Source organism: Condylostylus longicornis, unplaced genomic scaffold (assembly GCF_029603195.1).
Source record: "Condylostylus longicornis isolate FDR11 unplaced genomic scaffold, ASM2960319v2 ptg000292l, whole genome shotgun sequence".
NCBI classification, from domain to species: domain Eukaryota; kingdom Metazoa; phylum Arthropoda; class Insecta; order Diptera; family Dolichopodidae; genus Condylostylus; species Condylostylus longicornis.
The window spans coordinates 1-18,250 of NW_026578256.1; the positions used below are offsets into that span (position 1 = coordinate 1).

At 42.5% G+C, this 18,250-nt stretch overlaps 2 protein-coding genes across 2 annotated transcripts; both read right to left on the bottom strand.

Moving 5' to 3' along the window:
* Nucleotides 1–9,271: 9,271 nt before the first annotated feature.
* LOC129616794 (stomatin-like protein 2, mitochondrial) lies at nucleotides 9,272–11,347 on the bottom strand. The gene is given in 10 exon segments (XM_055532367.1): nucleotides 9,272–9,409; nucleotides 9,519–9,592; nucleotides 9,963–10,018; nucleotides 10,020–10,193; nucleotides 10,278–10,321; nucleotides 10,465–10,599; nucleotides 10,648–10,701; nucleotides 10,864–10,984; nucleotides 11,073–11,266; nucleotides 11,312–11,347. Coding segments are annotated over 10 exon segments (1,026 nt in total).
* A 2,172-nt stretch (nucleotides 11,348–13,519) lies between these two features.
* Nucleotides 13,520–17,976, bottom strand: LOC129616795 (uncharacterized). Its single transcript, XM_055532368.1, has 7 exons — nucleotides 17,891–17,976; nucleotides 17,666–17,759; nucleotides 17,510–17,613; nucleotides 17,328–17,433; nucleotides 17,031–17,278; nucleotides 14,081–14,225; nucleotides 13,520–13,612 (listed from the first exon to the last, which is right to left on the bottom strand). The coding sequence occupies exons 1-7, from the start codon at nucleotides 17,974–17,976 to the stop codon at nucleotides 13,520–13,522; spliced, it is 876 nt and encodes a 291-aa protein (XP_055388343.1).
* Between the last annotated feature and the right edge of the window lie 274 nt (nucleotides 17,977–18,250).

Sequence of the window (18,250 nt, forward strand, 5' to 3'; positions counted from 1 at the left end):
TGCATGTTCGCAGTCACTCCCCCTTTATTTTTCCTCTCTTTCATCATTTCGGCGTCTAAGAGATTTAGAAGAATCCATTTAGCACTAGTTTTCATGATCGATACGACAAAAGTTTATCTCTTTGGGTCGTGGTGCGAGTTTCTTCACCCTCCCTAACAGGTGAAGAAATACTTGTTATTTTTATGAACCCCCTCCGTTCCCCGCACATGGAAAAATGATGTTCATTATTTTTTCTCAGGGCTTTGATGTGAAGTTCAGCAAACGCAGGTTGACCTTCCAAATATTTCTCCGTTTGTTGATGATTTTCATTCTTCTCCGTTGATCTCCGTTGATGCCTCCTTTGATGATTCTTCTTCGTTGATGATTCCCACTCTTTCTCTTTTTTGCATTTCTTGATTCGCATTCCCTTTTTTCCCATTTTCCCGTTAATGATGCTCTTCGAATCATTCTTCCATACTTCACTCACTGTCTTTCATTATCACTAACATCAAGTTTTTATTCTCTTTTTATCATCGTCCCACATTTTTTAGTATTTTTTTTTCTAACTTATTTCCTTCATCTCTCATCTTCCCATAAGGGATCCGATGATCCCCCCTTCATCCGCGTTCTCTTTTCCCATTCGTTCTCACAACGACGAAACGACTGAAGCCTCAGACTATCGGTAATCCCTTTAGAGCTATCAAGTTTTTATTCTCTTTTTATCATCGTCCCACATTTTTTAGTATTTTTTTTTCTAACTTATTTCCTTCATCTCTCATCTTCCCATAAGCGATCCGATGATCCCCCCTTCATCCGCGTTCTCTTTTCCCATTCGTTCTCACAACGACGAAACGACTGAAGCCTCAGACTATCGGTAATCCCTTTAGAGCTATCAATAATCAGTAGTCACTTCAGACTATCGGTGATCTCCACATAGTTATCACGGTAGCTATCAATCAGTTATCAGTAGTCCAAACGCTCGAGAAGCAACAAATCAGCCTTGACATTCGTGAAATACAACCCGAGATGCGTTCCGACCGACATGCGCACTTGATTCGTTGACTCTTCATTGTGGTTTCTATTTCAGCGCTTCTAGAGCGATTTCCTACACGAATCCATGGCAGCGTGAAGTTCTTCATTGGGGTCTTGCCATTTTCACAGTCGGACTTTATCTTCTTCTGGCTTACTGGTTCCCCCGCTTAAGCCATTGGGTGCGCTTCGCCAAGACCGATGATATTCTTCGAGCAACACGTTTCGCTGTTATTTCTGAGGGAGGTCGTAGCTCTTTCGTTGACTGTCGGAAAGTTCGTGTTAGCGCGTCGGAACTCAAACGCGCGCTTCCCAGTTGCAGTGACGATTCAAACGACACCTCGAACGACGAAATCGAGACAATCGTATTCGAATATCGTTGTCTTCAATTTTTGTTCAATGTCTGGTATGTGCTTCATTTGAAATTCGTGTTCCCTTATTGGTGGTTCGTTAACGGAACACTCGAAATCAGATTCACAAATGCTTTTCACGCTTTTCTCAGGACTCAGGGATTCGAACACATGTCTTTCAACATGCACATGTATCCTGCGGATATTCATGCGCAATACTCTTCTGGGATTTCGTCGTCCGTTGTGTTGGAACGACAACGATTATACGGACCAGCATGCGTTGACGTCCCCAGTCAGCCCCTCTACCATTTGGTTCTCTCGGAGATTTTCCATCCATTTTATGTGTTTCAAATTGCTGCGATTGCCTTGTGGCTCTATGATGAGTACTTCCAGTACGCAGGGGCGATTATTGCAATCACTGTTCTCTCACTCTGTACCGAAGTCTTTGAAACCCGGTAAGCCAAGGAAAAAGGGGGAAATAATATAGAGTCAAGTAATTTGACTAGTGACGGAAAAATAAAAATTGGGATCAAAATGATTTATTTTGATTTCCAAAGGAAGCTTTCCAAGGTTTCCATCATCCAGCTGCCACACTGTCCTCTTACATGACTAGAAAGGTCACTAGGGCTGCATAAGATTGATTTTTGAACTCTGTTGTATTTCTGTCAGTCGAAATCAAATAAAATTACGTCGGATGGCGAAATTCGTTTGTGAAGTTTCTGTCCTTCGTCAAAATGCGGACAATTCTGCTGCATCAACCTACAAGACTGAAGACTCGACCCTCCTCGTACCGGGTGATGTTGTCGAGATCTCTCGTGGTATGATTTTGCCATGCGATCTTATCATCCTTCAAGGAGGGGTGATTGTCAATGAATCCACCCTCACTGGTGAATCTGTTCCCATCTCCAAAAATGCTTTACTTAAAATTGGAAAAAATGAAGGAGCTTCGAAGTTCGATAGTTGCAGAAATTCGTCCCATATTCTGTTTGGTGGCACGGAAATCATTGCTGTTCGCTCGAATGGCAGTCAGCCCGGTTCCAAGGCGTCGGGTCTGGTCATTCGAACTGGATTTTGTACAAGTCAGGGACAAATGATGCGTTCGATTCTTCATCCAAGTTCCCACCGACGCCAAGACTTCAAATACGAAACGTATAAGTTTCTCGCAGTCCTCGCTGGTTTGGCGTTCCTTGGATGCTTCTTGTCCCTTCTTTTCACCCTGTCCCAAAATCTAAGACCTACCGTTATTCTTATTCGCGCCCTCGACACCTTCACAAATGCTATTCCTCCCGCCCTTCCCGCGACGATGACTGTCGGATCTTCTATCGCGGTGACGAAGTAAGAATATACAGAGAATAGACACTCTTGTCTTTTGTGAGATTCGACAGTCAGATGATATTTTCACAAACTTTTTTTCAGACTACGGAAATTTTGGCGGATTATGTGCATCGCGCCAAGTCGAATCAACTACGCGGGTCAAGTCAATACTTTCGTTTTTGACAAAACTGGAACATTAACAGGTAACGCGTTACAGACAACTACAAAATAGTGATGAGAGACCATATAGCGATATTGATGAGAGACCATATGGTTACAATAGATCGATTAGAGACCTATAGCGATATTGATGAGAGACCATATGGTTACAATAGATCGATTAGAGACCATATGGTTACAATGTATTGATTTCGTTCGTAGAGGAAGGTTTGGAGTTGGAAGGTGTCCTTGTTTCGGAGGCGGAGTCAACGAACGCTCCGAACGAAAACGAGTCGGACAAATTCCGAACCGAGATGCCCGAGATGCGTCTCAGCGCACTGAAATCCGAACCCCATGAAATTCCTCCGACTCTCTTGGCGGCAATGGCCTCTTGTCATAGCGTTGCCGTCGTGGATGGAATGCTAACAGGGGAACCGATCGAAACCCAACTTCTGGGATTTACTGGTTGGGATCTTCTAGAGAGACCAGAGGAATTAAATGCGCGTGTCCCAAATGGGATGAGAAGTGATGATTCCACTCTAAATGCGCTTGATTTGTTGTTTCCGTGTCTCGCTGAAGTGGTCGATCGACGAAACGCGCCCACTGCAACGGGTTTGGGACACATTCGCGTTATTCGCCGTTTCGATTTTGTTGCAGCGTTACAGCGACAATCGATCATCGCGTGGGATCGTCAACTACTCGAATTGAGAGTTTTCTGCAAAGGATCTCCGGAACAACTGAAGCGGATATGCAAAGCAGCGAGTATCCCTCACGACTTTGCTGAAAGACTTCGTCGCTTCACAGAAACCGGAATGCGCGTTTTGGCAGTCGCCTCTAAACGAATTCCGATTTGCGATGATTGGCGTGCTGTGGCTGCCGAAGGAGTTGAAGCAATCCAGCGCAAATTGGATTCGTATGCAAGGGACGAAATCGAGTCGAATCTAAGTCTCGACGGTTTAGTCGTTTTCGCAAATCTCCTAAAATCTGACTCGAGGTCTGCGATTGAAGAGCTTCGCGGGTCTGGATGTCGCTGTCTGATGGCAACTGGAGATTCTGCGCTGACTGCAGCGGCTGTCGCACGGGACGCCGGATTGATTTCAAGAACTGCACCGCTGATCCTTGTTGGCGATGTGGAAGAGTCGCATCTTCGTTGGACTCCAGTTCTGTACTCCCCGACATTGTCGTCGTTGGAGTCTGTTCAAGAGGACACCGTGTCTGGGAGAGAGGCTGGCTCTCGATGCACTCCATGCAAGCGGACTCCGATCACCCTGTACGCATCTCGAAACGCGCATGCATCAAAATCCAGGGAACTAACGGCAGTGAGTCGCGAAAGATTGGACTCTGAATTACGGGAAGCGGAAATTGTCGTTTCGTTGCACGATTCTGAAACGAACGAAGGAGAAGGAAATTCGTTTGAAGACCTGCGGGCGTATCTGAAGGGAAAGGATCCCCGCGATGTTGTTGTTGTTCTCACGGGTCCAGCATTCCGGCTGATCAGCCAGTTTCATTCAAAACTTGGACTTCAGTGGACTCAGATGCTCTTGGGAGAGAACGTCTCGCATCGGAAGAAGCAGTGCAAGATTTTCAGCTGTTATGGAAAGAAGAAACAAGAATCTGAGGGAAAGCCGGATAAAGTCGAACAGAACTTTACGGACCTTGAATCTGCGAATTGGAATGACAAAAATATAAAAGACCAAATGACGATGAAAATCTTAATTGAGAAAAAAGTTTCTGATTCTGGCAAAGCGACTTCTGAATGTGTTGATATGTCTCTATTCGAGTATTGCTTGCGGTATTGTCGTATTTACGCTCGAATGACGCCCGATAATAAAGCCGAATTGGTAGAGAGTTTGCAACGCTTGCCGTATGAGCCGTTGATCGGATTTTGTGGTGACGGTAAGCCTTTACATGATCAGCCTTTCGTTGTCTGTTGTGAATTCAATATTTCTTAGGAGCCAACGATTGTGGTGCTTTGAAGGCGTCAGATGTGGGGGTAAGTTGCCACCGATTAGTAATTGACTATCGCAACGTGAAGACGTTGATTCCAAATGCTTGGAGGTAGCGTGAAAGCCCTTGTGTTTTTTAGGTGTCCCTTTCTGATAAAGAAGCCTCGATCGCCGCACCTTTCACGTCAACCAACAAAACAGTTCGAAGTGCTGTCGATGTTTTACGCGAAAGTCGTGGAGCGTTGACTAATTCATTTCAAAGCTTCAAATTTGTCACGCTCTATGCTCTTCTCCAATTAACAACGGTGGCTATTCTCTATTCTTATGGAGGGAATCTCTCTGACCCTCAATACTTATGGGTGGATTTGGTTGTTGCTCTTCCTCTTGCAATGACAATGGCTTGGACAAACGCGTCAAGTGTTTTATCTCAAAGAATGCCCACCCGCAAGCTTGTTGGATTACCAGTGATAGGCTCGATTCTTGGCCAAGTGAGAGCAGAACTACGGGCACGGCGTGGTCTGACGTTTGCCTAGGGGGTTGGCATTACCATGAATATTTCTGTGATTTTGTCTGTTCTTGAGCTTCCGTTTCTTTGCAGATTTTTCTTCAGTTGGGCTTCGTTGCTGCGGGATTGGTTTATGTGTCAAATGCTAGTTTTTACGAAAGATTTGTTCCCGACACGGAAGCGGACCGTTTTGAGTCCGATGATCTAGAAGGGTATGAAAATACTGTCATCTTTCTGATGTCAAGTTTTCAACTAATAACGACAAATTTGGTGTATTGTTTGGGAAAGCCATGGAGGAAGCGTAAGCAGATGATTCAATGTGGTGCTCATCAATAATTCTCTCGCCAATAATTCTTCCGCAAATGGTTCTTCCCAACGTTGTTATGCGTTTCAGATTCATTTACAAATTGGGCACATACAACAGTTTTTATCGTTCTCACAATTCTTTCTTCTCTGATCCTAATCGCCCCTTATGAAACTTTCTCACCCTTGGCTGAGTGGTTGTCCATCATGCCAACACCATTCCCTTTCCGATTGGGACTCGCCGGAATCATCCTCCTGAATTCCCTTACGACGCTCTGTTTCGAACATTTCATCATCGCAGAACGAGTGGCGAAGAAGCACGAAATTGCTGATCGTCCTTCGCATTTAATTGATATGGCTCTTCCCTTCGATCGGAGGCGATGGGTCCGATTTGAAGCACCACCACCACCAGTTCAGGAAGATATAAAGAAAAAAATAACCCGTTAAGTGTAAAAGACTCGTCATGTTATCGCGAGTATAAAGAAAAAACAACCCGTTGAGTTCAAAGCTCGTTGGTATCTCCGCTCTACTTTCTAATGACGGTTTGATATTTTAGTTTATTTGCACAGTTCTCGTTTCCACTATACAGTTCTCCTCGGATTTTGGTTCGTTCGGCAATTTGTAGTGGTTCGGAATTTTTTTCGTCTGGCATGTAATTCGCACCTGTGGGTGTTATCGAAGTTGTGCGTCCGTCCTTTTGGGTTGAGTGCGCTACAATTCTCATTTTGCCAGCTGTATCGGTCAGTACTCTATACGCACCTGTGTACTCTATAAGCACCTGTGTACAGTGGCTCTGCACCCATTTTATAAGACTGTGTCGGGACGAATTGCTACGGACTGTCGCATTATTAAAATTTAGCGGTTTCAAATTGAAACTAAATTTCACAGTACCGCTAAAAATAGACACAAATTAAAATCTTCAAAAGCAGCTTTCGAGTGTTAAGTCAACTGTCATTTTCTGACAATTGTGGTTGATTCGTTGGACGTCGGCGAAATTGTGCCTCGCAAATTTGAGCTTGGCCGCCGCATCTTTCAAGAAAAACTGACTTCATCGAACCTGCCGCGAAAGAATTAAAATGATGCATCACTGGATTCCATACCTTCGTCGTCATCCAAGAATTGGAGACGGGGTGATGTCCCAAAATGATAAGCGACGTCCAATCCCTGCAATAGACACCAAGAGAGTGACGCTGAGTGTTTGGAAGGGAATCCGTCTCACGCTCAGAAGTGAACCTGCGAGATCTTTCTTCGATACACCGCGATGAAGTGTGTCGACAGAGAAGGGAGCGAGTCTGAGAAATACAGAGTGATGATGAAAAATGAATAATGATGGCGTGAGATGGCGGTGGAACATGCAGATGTAACATGATGATGAATGATGGTGATGAGTGATTGTGTTTGCATGATGGGGGATATATTTATGTATGGGATCAGCATCATCAGTCATTCCCATTTACCTAACGACGGCAATCCTAGAAACAGAAATGAACATCAATCTTAAGACGGTCTTGAATTTCTCACCGTCGAAGATGTGGTGGTCCAGTATGACGTCTCGAATACCCATTATAATCACACAAAGCTGTCATCAAATTGGCCCCTGTGGCTTTAACAGCAGATAAATATTCTTCAGCAGTTGAATACGCGGATCCAACGGGGAACATCACTTGAACAAAAGCAACATTCTCTTGACTGAAAGAAACAAAAAAACAGAGATGAAAGAGAGACATATACTTGAAGATATCATGAAGTCTTTGTGAGAAGCATTTTAGGAAATGGATACAGAAATTGGATTCAGGAAATGAAGAGAAAGACAATGAAAAGACGCAACATCTTCGTGAGAAGCGTTGCAGTCATGTTGCAGAATAGCAACAAACAGACTCTCATTAAAAGATAACTGAAGAGTCATTGAAAGAAAATCAACGTCATCTGGTTGGATCTTGACGATCTCGCCGTCCTTCATATCGGTGGGACAAGATGGGACGGGACGATAAGGTGGGACAAGACGATAATTGTGAATCAAGCCATCAATGATGATTATTGAACTCAAACGTGAAACTCTCGTCTTACTTTTTATGGGGGGACTTTCCTTCTTCGAACACTTCAATCTAAAAATCATCATGGTGTCAAACACACAAAGATAATTTCTACGGCGTACGAAAACTGTTCCAGTCATGTCCGTCTTAGTGACGTTAGGAGCAATACGGACAAAAGTAGCTCTTAAATTTCTGGAATGTAAAAAGATATGAAGTTGATGGAAGAATTGAATTTCCTACGGATTTGAATTGGGACTTCCAGCTAACACACCAAGAAACTTAATTTCCGATAAGTTGGCGACATCCTGGTTTGTCTTGAGAGCTTCGTTGAATAAATCCTGCAAACAAAAGAACGAGTGGTCTACGGGGATGGATCCACGTTTGCGTGGGATCCAAATACATTCCACTCCCAAATACATTCCACTCCCAGATAGATTTTATTTCCAATAGATTTTATTTCCAATATCTCAATCTAAAAAGACGTACTGGATGGACTCCAATAGAAGCGGTTTCATGACCTGCTTTTGACAAAACGGATTTCAAAGCCTCGCCGTAAGTAGAGTTGAACAACTTCCCGGAAGATCCTGCAATTGGGACAGCGACACGACAATCAAGGCATTGGGAAAGGGACACGACAATCGATTGGATACTTGCCGAGATTAATTGCTGCAAATGGCAGATCTGGCGAGGGATGATACGCCAATGATTCAGTTGTCGATGGACAAAAGAAGACGTGGCTAGGAACAGTTCTCATCCCAGAAAAGGATGGATGCTTTAACAAAGTGATTGTAACACCAGACGAATGGACTGAACCCGAATTTCGACGAGACGTGGAAACGTGCTTTGTTTCAATCTGAAATTCATAATATAAAATGAATGACACATCAACCACTACGACACGGACACACCAACCACTACGACACTGCATCACTACACAACTATTCGTAGAACACACCTTCATGACAGTTGATACGTTTTTCTCCTGCAAGGAAAGAGCTACAGTCACTCCAAGTTGAGCGGCATGTCCCAAAGCAGAGATGACAACAGTGTCATGCTCCGATGCAAAGAGCTCGCGGGCTGCAAAGGAAAGCCTTCATCCCCAAAATTGAGCGCAATGTTACAAACCTGCTCGCTCATAGAAGCTACGATGTCTTTTATTCGAGACCATTAAGACATTCCCTGGGTTTCTCTTCTCCAGGACCTGCAATGGCGTCCATGATAGAAGCCATATCTCTGCCTTACGTCAGCATCAACCTGTTTTTCTGAGCCTCCTTCAACGGAGGTTGTTGTTGGTTGGGCGTCTGCTGATGCCTTTTTCTTTTTTTCTCCACCAAATAATCCAAACATTTTGTTCTATGATGCAATGGATAACTGACTGTGTTCCAAGTGTACGGTCCTGTCACAGCAAACGAGTTCAACACACTCCAATACCAGGCAACTCAAAAACATGTCTATGTAAAATGTCAGGTTTGGGTCAACTCTTGTTTAACCGGGCTGCTTGCCATATTTGCATCAACTGAAGAGAGGGCGACAAGATTTGACGTAGGACTTTCACCCTCTATAGTACTCTTAGAGACTCAGCCATGAGAGTTAATATTTATTCAAATTCTCCAGGACACTCGCAACTATGTTTTGAGTCAGAGTCCCAGCATTTCAACTATTCTTACCACTCTTGCTAACATTTTTGTAGACAGCTAAAGCTTGAGCGACCATCCCAGACGCATCGCTTGGATTCGCTGGAATTAAAATTGTATTTCCTTCTTTAGCGATTCTTCCAAAAGCTTCAACGTACTGAATTAACAGGCAGACAATGTATAATAAAAATATTATGAAAATAGCAAATCGCAAGATGAGCACGTCACTCAATTAATAACCAGATCACATTGCTGTCAATCCTTACTTGCTCTGCTAATTGCATTGCAACAGCACTCTTTCCAGATTTTTGTTCTATCGCTTCCGACACTAATTTCAAGCCTGAGATTCATCATCACAATCATCACAATCATCATCATCACAATCATCATCATCACAATCATCATCATCACAATCATCATCATCACAATCATCATCATCACAATCATCATCATCACAATCATCATCATCACAATCATCATCATCACAATCATCATCATCACAATCATCATCATCACAATCATCATCATCACAATCATCATCATCACAATCATCATCATCACAATCATCATCATCACAATCATCATCATCACAATCATCATCATCACAATCATCATCATCACAATCATCATCATCACAATCATCATCATCACAATCATCATCACAATCATCATCATCACAATCATCATCATCGAATCTATTATTTATTCACCTCTAGCTGTTGCTTCTGCTCTTCTCACAATCGCTTCCGATTCACCCTGAGAACGATAACCGTCGCGAAAATGCACAAAGTCTCATGCGTCTCACTTCAGCGAGTTCGATTAATTTTTGCTTTTCTCCTTCAGCTTGGAGAATCTCAGCTCTTTTCCGCCGTTCAGCTTCAGCTTGTCGTTCCATTGCGTTCCGTATGTTACCAGGAACAATAATATCTTTAATTTCGTACCTATAAGAAACACATCATATGAATACTCTCATCCAGCGAGTGCCACTCTATTGCCCCTTCATCATATTTGCGTCTTATTCTTACCGCATACATCGAATTCCCCAAGACGAAGCAGCTGTATTCAACGCCTAGGAAAACAAAAAGGTGAGAGGGAAGAGAAGGCAAAGTGAGAGGGAGGGAGGCAATAAGCAAAAAAGGTGAGAAGAAGGAGTCAATAAGGAATCCCCACTCATGAAGGGAAGACACCACTGAAGGAAATTGATGTCCTTACAACCGAAATTGCTTGATTTAAAGTTTCTCTCTCTAAGAAAGTTTCATCCAAAGTCAATTGTCCAAGTTCACTTCTCATTGTTGTCTGCGCAAGTTGAGTCACTGCGTAGATTGGATTTTCAACACCGTAGGACGCCTGAGTGGATGAGGATGAATTGTTGGTCGGACAACGTGATTCACTTACATCATAAGGGTTTTCCACTTTGATGTATAAAACGCCGTCTAATTGAATCGTTACCTAACAGATACAATAATAACAACTAGGATTGAGTGGCTGAATACCATGAATAAGCTCATGGAACGAGAATTCGTGCTATTTAACGCTATAAGGATACTTTCACTAGAGAAGATCCTCCTAACACTAACTATTGCATCGTAATGTTTGCTGTTGTAGTCCTACATTGTCCCTGGTGATAGCGGATTGATTGGTCACATTTATTGCTTCTTCTTTAAGTGAGTGAACGTAAGCCACGCGGTCAATGAAAGGGAGAAGAAAGTGGAATCCGGGCGTCAAAACGTGACTACGGAACACAGCGAAGGGGTGAAGCCGACGAATCCAGATGCATGTCAACAAAATTCTTTAAATTCTTGAACATTCTGAAATCTTACGTGAACTTTCCCAATCGTTCAATCACAAACGCTGATTGTTGTGGAACGACGACAAACCCTGGGTGGGTGACGGCTGTGCGAAAGGAGGATGCTGTTTTTCCTTCCTCTCCAGTCGTGGAGGATAACCAGGATGATAAATTCGAGACATTTGTGATTGATCGGCGATGAAGCAGAAAAGGTCGATTATTGGGATTCTGTACGAGGGATAATCAGAGGGACTCATTTTTTTTCAATCTTACACCTAAAATCAGCCTAGCACTCTTTTGCAGTGACATTTCGCTCTGAGGCACACAGATATGTGCATGTGGGGCCCGGAAATACAAGCACTGTATGATCTGAGAGCTCTGGAATTGCGCAATGGAAATACTTCAGAACGAGGCCATTTTTAGTTCGCGCTTCAGACAGCTCTGGCAGAGGGGGGTGAGTGTGGGTGTTCTTGTATTGTGGGCTCAAGTGAGAACAGCCAGTCAATCGATGAAATCAATCAAAACTGACAAATTATATCGGAAACAGACGTTGCGGAGTGATCACTTTTGGATTGATGGCTGCTCCAGAAAATCTCTCTTCTCCCGTTAACCGCGTCGTCAAAAATAGGAAAACATTAGAAAGGCACTTTGGTGGTCAAGCCCGACAACCAAAGTGCGCGAGAAGTTAGATCTCACTTGACCGGGTAACACAATGTTCTGCAATGTGCTTTATCGGAGACTTCGACGCGTTCAGAGATGGGGTACCTTCAACAACAGATCAATCATTGGAGACAGCGATCTCATGGGGTGCCCAGTGATTAGCTCGTAGTTCTCAAACCAGAAATTTGAAGCTCCCTAAGCGAGAAACTCACTCATCACTAAATTGTGTATAATTCTGATTTCTGCTTCGATTTTCAAATGGGATGCAAACACAACAGGCCAACTAGTGCAATCCCTCCCAATGAGAGCGCTCGTGTATTACAGACAAGTTGGCTGGCCATTTTTGCGACTTGGGTCACCCCCTTGTATTGAGTCATTAATTCAGAATTTTTCAGAATCCGTTTTACCATCAAGTTAACGATGAGCCGATTTTGCTGCTTCAATGAAAATGAACTGGTAATTTGATTCCATGAAAATGTTAAAGTTACAAAAGAAATATGAAAAACTGATTCAAATCATTGTGTGGAATAATTCAACGGACAAGGATATGAGACATGCCCGTGCAACTGATTGGATCGTCCAAGATCGAGCGTTGAGTTTGTAGATAATCGACTAACTTCAGGATAGCGAGGGACCGTAGCGTTGTTTTGACGAGTAACAGGAATGGAAATGGGTGGAGGAATCCGATCTCGAAAGACTCCATATGAGTCAGTTTTTGAGTGGACGGGTCGCACAGGTGCGTAGGGTTGGGAAGAATATGGGACAGAGGTGGACGTGAAGCTGTACGAGGAGGAAACATGAGGGACGACTCGGTGTGTCGTGGGGCAGTCGCTTGGACTGCGGGAAGGGACTCGTTGACGAGGCAACAAAAAGTCATCAACCTGCAGAAAACGAAAAGACAATAAGAGTGATAATAAAGGACAATAAGAATGATAATAAAGGACAATAAGAATGATAATAAAGGACAATAAGAATGATAATAAAGGACAATAAGAATGATAATAAAGGACAATAAGAATGATAATAAAGGACAATAAGAATGATAATAAAGGACAATAAGAATGATAATAAAGGACAATAAAAGAAACCAGAGTGTATTGTTGTTTTACTTCTTGAGAAAGAGTTTGAATAAGATGCGATAGACGGGTGAAGAAGTTAAATCCATCTTGAAGATCCAATCGCGCTTGAGTGACAGTTTTGCGACGCTGATTGAAGAGACTGATTCGAAAAATAAAAACAATAAGATGCAAGCAATAACTGAATATATTTAATCTGGCGAATGCGAATGTGTGAAGGGAAAGAGAACTATTTTTTTAAATATCACAGCAAACTCTCACTTTCAGTAATTGAAGTTTATTCGAAAAGAGAACGTTGCGATTTTCCATTTCTCTTTTGAAGTCATCAAACAGGAGTCGACATTGATTGCGACTAATTGTGAGGGAACGAATAGAGCTTTGGCAAGAATCTACTTCTGCATTAACTAACGACTCAACAGAATCTCCAGTCAACGGCTAATGAAAGGAACACATTAATTTCAATTAAAGAAGAGAAAGAAGGAATGATGGCATGTATCAGTAATGAGAAGATTGATCTGCTCACTCTATTTAATGCAGCAACCAAGCCACTCCTGCGAGTTCTGATGTTTGTGTCAAATTGTTCAACTTCCACTTTGACTGATTCCAAGGATGAAGATAACACGCCGAATGATGCCACAAGCTGAAGGGAATAAAAATGATTTTCCAAAGACGCGTATCGTTTCAAATCACTTCTTCCTTCGCTCGATTTGAAGGACTTGTTTCTTCAATAATTCGCAAATGAGTTTCAATTTCTTCCCGTTTTTTCATAAGAAGAGATTGTTGGGGACATTCCAGATTCTGTTGTGTCTCTAACAACGCGATTTGCTTGGATTGCGAGCTGCAACAAAACATCAACATCATCATTATTATCATCATCATCATTATTATCATCATCCTCATTATCATCATCATGATTATCGTCATCATCATCATCATGATTATCATCATCATCATTATCATCATCATCATCATCATTATCATCATCATCATAATCATCAAAAAGAGTTTTCACACTTACGTCAAGTTTTTCTTTGTATTTCGCTACAGTCTGCAAGTATCCCATTGCGGACCGTCCTCTGTCCCAAATTGGATCGTAGAGCGCCTGCTGCATTCATTGTCGACCATCAAATCTCTTATCAACTGTCTCACCGGTTGACCCTCGATCAATCGACGTTCAAGCGACTCCAAGTGACGCCTTGCGCTCTCAGCTGCATCCTCAATCGAATTAACGGACGCAAAGGTCGAATGGGGTCCTCCCTCCCCCTGAACTAGGGATCCGACAAGGCGTGTCCCAATTAGAACGTACCTGAGCCGCTTCAACCTCTTCCCACAGCAGATCGGGAATCTTATCAACGAAAATTTCAGGCAAGAAATGACCTGATGAAAAAGTTCGAATGTCCCTTTCCAGTTCTGAAATCAAATCTTCTGTTTCGCTCTTGACTGCCACAATTCTGCAACACAAAAAGATCGAAATCTTAGAGAGATGGAAATCTTAGAGAGAAGGTCACGATTCACAGCCACAGCCCCGATCTTTTTGAGTGAAGGACATTTTCACACCTAGAGTCGAAAGCAGCAAGCGCTTCTTTCACTTTCATCGGGACGATCAATTCCAATGCTTCCGTTGTTTCTGCAGGCACTTCAGAGCAAAGGCTTCCAATAGAGATGGACTCGTCGAGTTTGATTGCGATGATAGATTCTAGTGGCGGTAAGGAAGAAAACGAAGGAATCACCTGAATGGAAGAGAAACACAATGAGTGTGAAATTCCGACCGATCACGGAACAAGACAAGAGATCACAAGACAAGCGATCACGGAACAAGACAAGCGATCACGGAACAAGACAAGCGATCACGGAACAAGAGAAGCGATCACGGAACAAGACAAGAGATCACAAGACAAGAGATCACAAGACAAGCGATTACGGAACAAGACAAGCGATCACGGAACAAGACAAGAGATCACAAGACAAGAGATCACAAGACAAGAGATCACAAGACAAGAGATCACAAGACAAGAGATCACAAGACAAGAGATCACAAGACAAGAGATCACAAGACAAGAGATCACAAGACAAGAGATCACAAGACAAGAGATCACGGAACAAGACAAGCGATCACGGAACAAGACAAGCGATCACGGAACAAGACAAGCGATCACGGAACAAGACAAGCGATCACGGAACAAGACAAGCGATCACGGAACAAGACAAGCGATCACGGAACAACACAAGAGATCACAAGACAAGCGATCACGGAACAACACAAGAGATCACGGAACAAGACAAGCGATCACGGAACAAGACGAGAGATCACGAAACAAGACGAGAGATCACGGAACAAGACAAGAGATCACGGAACGAGGAAGAATGAATGATTTCAAAACAGCGTGTTTAACGTTTCTCCCACATAAGACGTGGACAGTATTGCACGATACGCACCTCCAAATAAACCATTCTGTTGTCCCTTTCAAGTCTTTCGAGCGCTGTTCCGATCGCATTGCTCAGCGTTTTCAACTCGGTCGTTAATCCGTTTGCATTTGCTTTGTGAATCGCTTCGTCGCACATTTGGCGTGACTGTCGTAATCGGCAAAGAATCGCTCCATACCCTTCTGATCGTTTCTCGACATCCACTAGATCAGCCAACGCTCTCTGATAATGAGCCGCAGAGCAAAAAGCCACACGTTGAACTCTGTCCATTAAGATTTCAAATAACAGCATTAAAGACATCAGATTCACTCACTCCAACCAAACACTCAGCGATGCTGGGGGGTGCCGAATTGCACGACAACTGCTTGCGGCAGAGGCGTAGTACTCAGAGACTTGACTGGCCAGTTTGCTCTGTGAAGGCAAGTCTATCAGTCAATACAAGAGAAGACGCGACAGACCAGCAGAGAGCGGTTTAATTTATCTCTGACTGCTTTATCATAAACACAGATTTGAGCCTAAAATGACAAAATAATGGACTCCTGACAATCAAAGAGATTGAATACCTCAGCACAGGAGAGCGCAGCAAATAGTGATAGGCCGGGATCAGAAAGATCACTAGACGATTTTCCAATTCCTAGGCGCGAAGATTCTGTCTTGATGAGAGTAAAAATGGAAGCTGCCTGAAGGGCAAAAGAGGATAAAGTTCAAACGAGCAAAATAAACAAGACTTTGATCCGTAATCCCCTTGATTATCAATGATCTCAGCAACGGAGAACTCAAACACGAGCTTGATTATCGCAGTCCACACATGCTGGAAAATGAACTCACCAACTGAAGGTGTTTGATCGCCTCCTTTGTTCCATCTGCTGAGCTGCGATCACACGCGTAAGCTAGACAGGAAGAAATTGCCGCAATGTTGAAGAGAATGCACAACTTCTCAAATCTAATTGAATTGAGTTCAAGAACAACCTGCGAGAACAAGACGAAGACAAGACTCTCAATGTTGTAACAGGGAGAAGCAGAGGCGACTGAGTTGAGGCGCAATTTAACGTTCAGATTTCTTGATGCGCAATTTAAACGTTAATAAAAATCCGATTTCTTGATCTATTGGATCTCACTTTGGCATCCAATGCACTGCTCCACCGGAAAGAGATATCAAGACTCTTCTGCTGTTTGTCAAAAGGTAAATAGTTTTCAAGCAGAACAACATAACCAAGCCACAGCTGAAGCGTTTCCAATGTTTCAGCGAGAGGACTACCAGCCTCTGGGAGAAACAATAACGAGGAGAAATAATAACGAGGAGAAACAATAACGAGGAGAAATAATAACGAGGATAACGAGGAGAAATAATAACGAGGAGAAATAATAACGAGGAGAAATAATAACGAGGAGAAATAATAACCAGGAGAAATAATAACCAGGAGAAATAATAACGATATCTGGAATATATAGATTCAACCTACTCTCCAGCATCATGGTGACATTACTTCGGCATTGATGAACTGCATTGAGAGCCCCTTCAAAAGATTTCGGTATTCTCTCATTCCTGATAGTGATCAGTCAGTGATGATAACTTATTAAGTTTTTCTTTCATGTCGAAAGGTCAGTGATTATGTCAACAATTCGGAAGGGGATGTTCTATTCACACGCATTTTACCATCAGGTCACTCATGATGTCAACAACTCACCTCGGAAGGAACGCCTCCATTGCTTTAATTATATCTACATTTACTGTTTTCTTTGTTGTAATTGTTTTCATTGAAGTTTAACAAAAAATGATAAAAAGAACTGTTTACTGTCTCAGAAAAAAAGAGGACAAGAGAAGCAGGAACGCTAATCGTCTTGATTGTTGGCCATGTGGCGCTTCCTCTCGATGTTTTCCTTCCGTTCTTCTAGAGACAACGCGGTCGGACGTTCTAGTAACGGAGTATACTTCAGTGGAACGGGCCAACTGGAGCACATATCTATAAAACGCACATCGATGGATATACATTGAGAACTGTCGTGCATTACCAAGTGGGCTGTCCATGCTCATACAACGGAAGACTGCAGCTGACTGAAGATGTTGTAGATAGAAAGTCTGAAAAAGAAGAAAACAAAAACGAATTCTGATAGAAAATTGTTCCCACCTTGAATGATCGAAGATGATGGATTTGTTCTGGTGTTTTATGAAAGTGAAGACCTTCGAAAAAACAATCATATAAAATCAGTCCAACATCATCTGCGAGTTCATAGCTGCAAAAAAAGATAATCTATGAATGATAATATAGATATGAATGATAATATAGAGTGTGAATGACATGTTACTCACACTGGTTTCTTGGGAGTTCGATTCACGTCCAACATTTTAGAAATAACATCTTGACTCTCTAACCCACGCCCAATTAAGAACAATACTGCCATCATGCAACGAATCTGATCACAATTGGGACAAAGATATTATTAAAGATTTAGACGCTCTTCATACTTGATGCCAAAGGAAGGATAAGCCAGCGATTTCGATTTCCCATATTGATGGACTCGAAGACACTTGCTCAAAGTTGATCCAAAGGATCTTTCTTCTACAAGAAATAAAGATAGACGAAAGATAAACAGAGCATGATAAACGAAATATGACAAAGATAAACGAATATGAAAAAGATAAACGAATATATGAAAAAGATAAACAATGATACTATGAAGCATCTCATACCGGAAATGGCGCACTCGATCAGCATCAAGTTTGCAAAAGTTACGAAAATCGTGTTCGCCAACAAATAGATGCGATGCTGAAATCATTTCATCTATACGAAGACCATCCCCGAGAAAAATATATTTATAGACACGGTAAAGACAATTGAACCTGAGAGGAATTCTAGCTTGTTTCAAGAGCATTGCAACGCAGTCTAGTCCCAATACTATTGCTGAGAATACCTGGCATCGAAATGTTCTGGGACTCGACGACAATCAACTATTCGAATATCTTTAGGAAGCACTGAGTTGATCATCGATGTATAATCATAACTCTCACCTACAAGAAAGAGTAATAGTGATGGAAAGCGAGTTGATAGTG

Excerpts from the sequence above, each read along its gene's own strand:
- LOC129616795 (XM_055532368.1), bottom strand. The coding sequence starts at position 17,976 with ATGATTTCAGCATCGCATCTATTTGTTGGCGAACACGATTTTCGTAAC. Across the intron at positions 17,760-17,890 it reads GATCGAGTGCGCCATTTCCG|AAGAAAGATCCTTTGGATCA; the intron begins GTATGAGATGCT and ends TATTTCTTGTAG. Across the intron at positions 17,614-17,665 it reads TATCCTTCCTTTGGCATCAA|ATTCGTTGCATGATGGCAGT; the intron begins GTATGAAGAGCG and ends AATTGTGATCAG.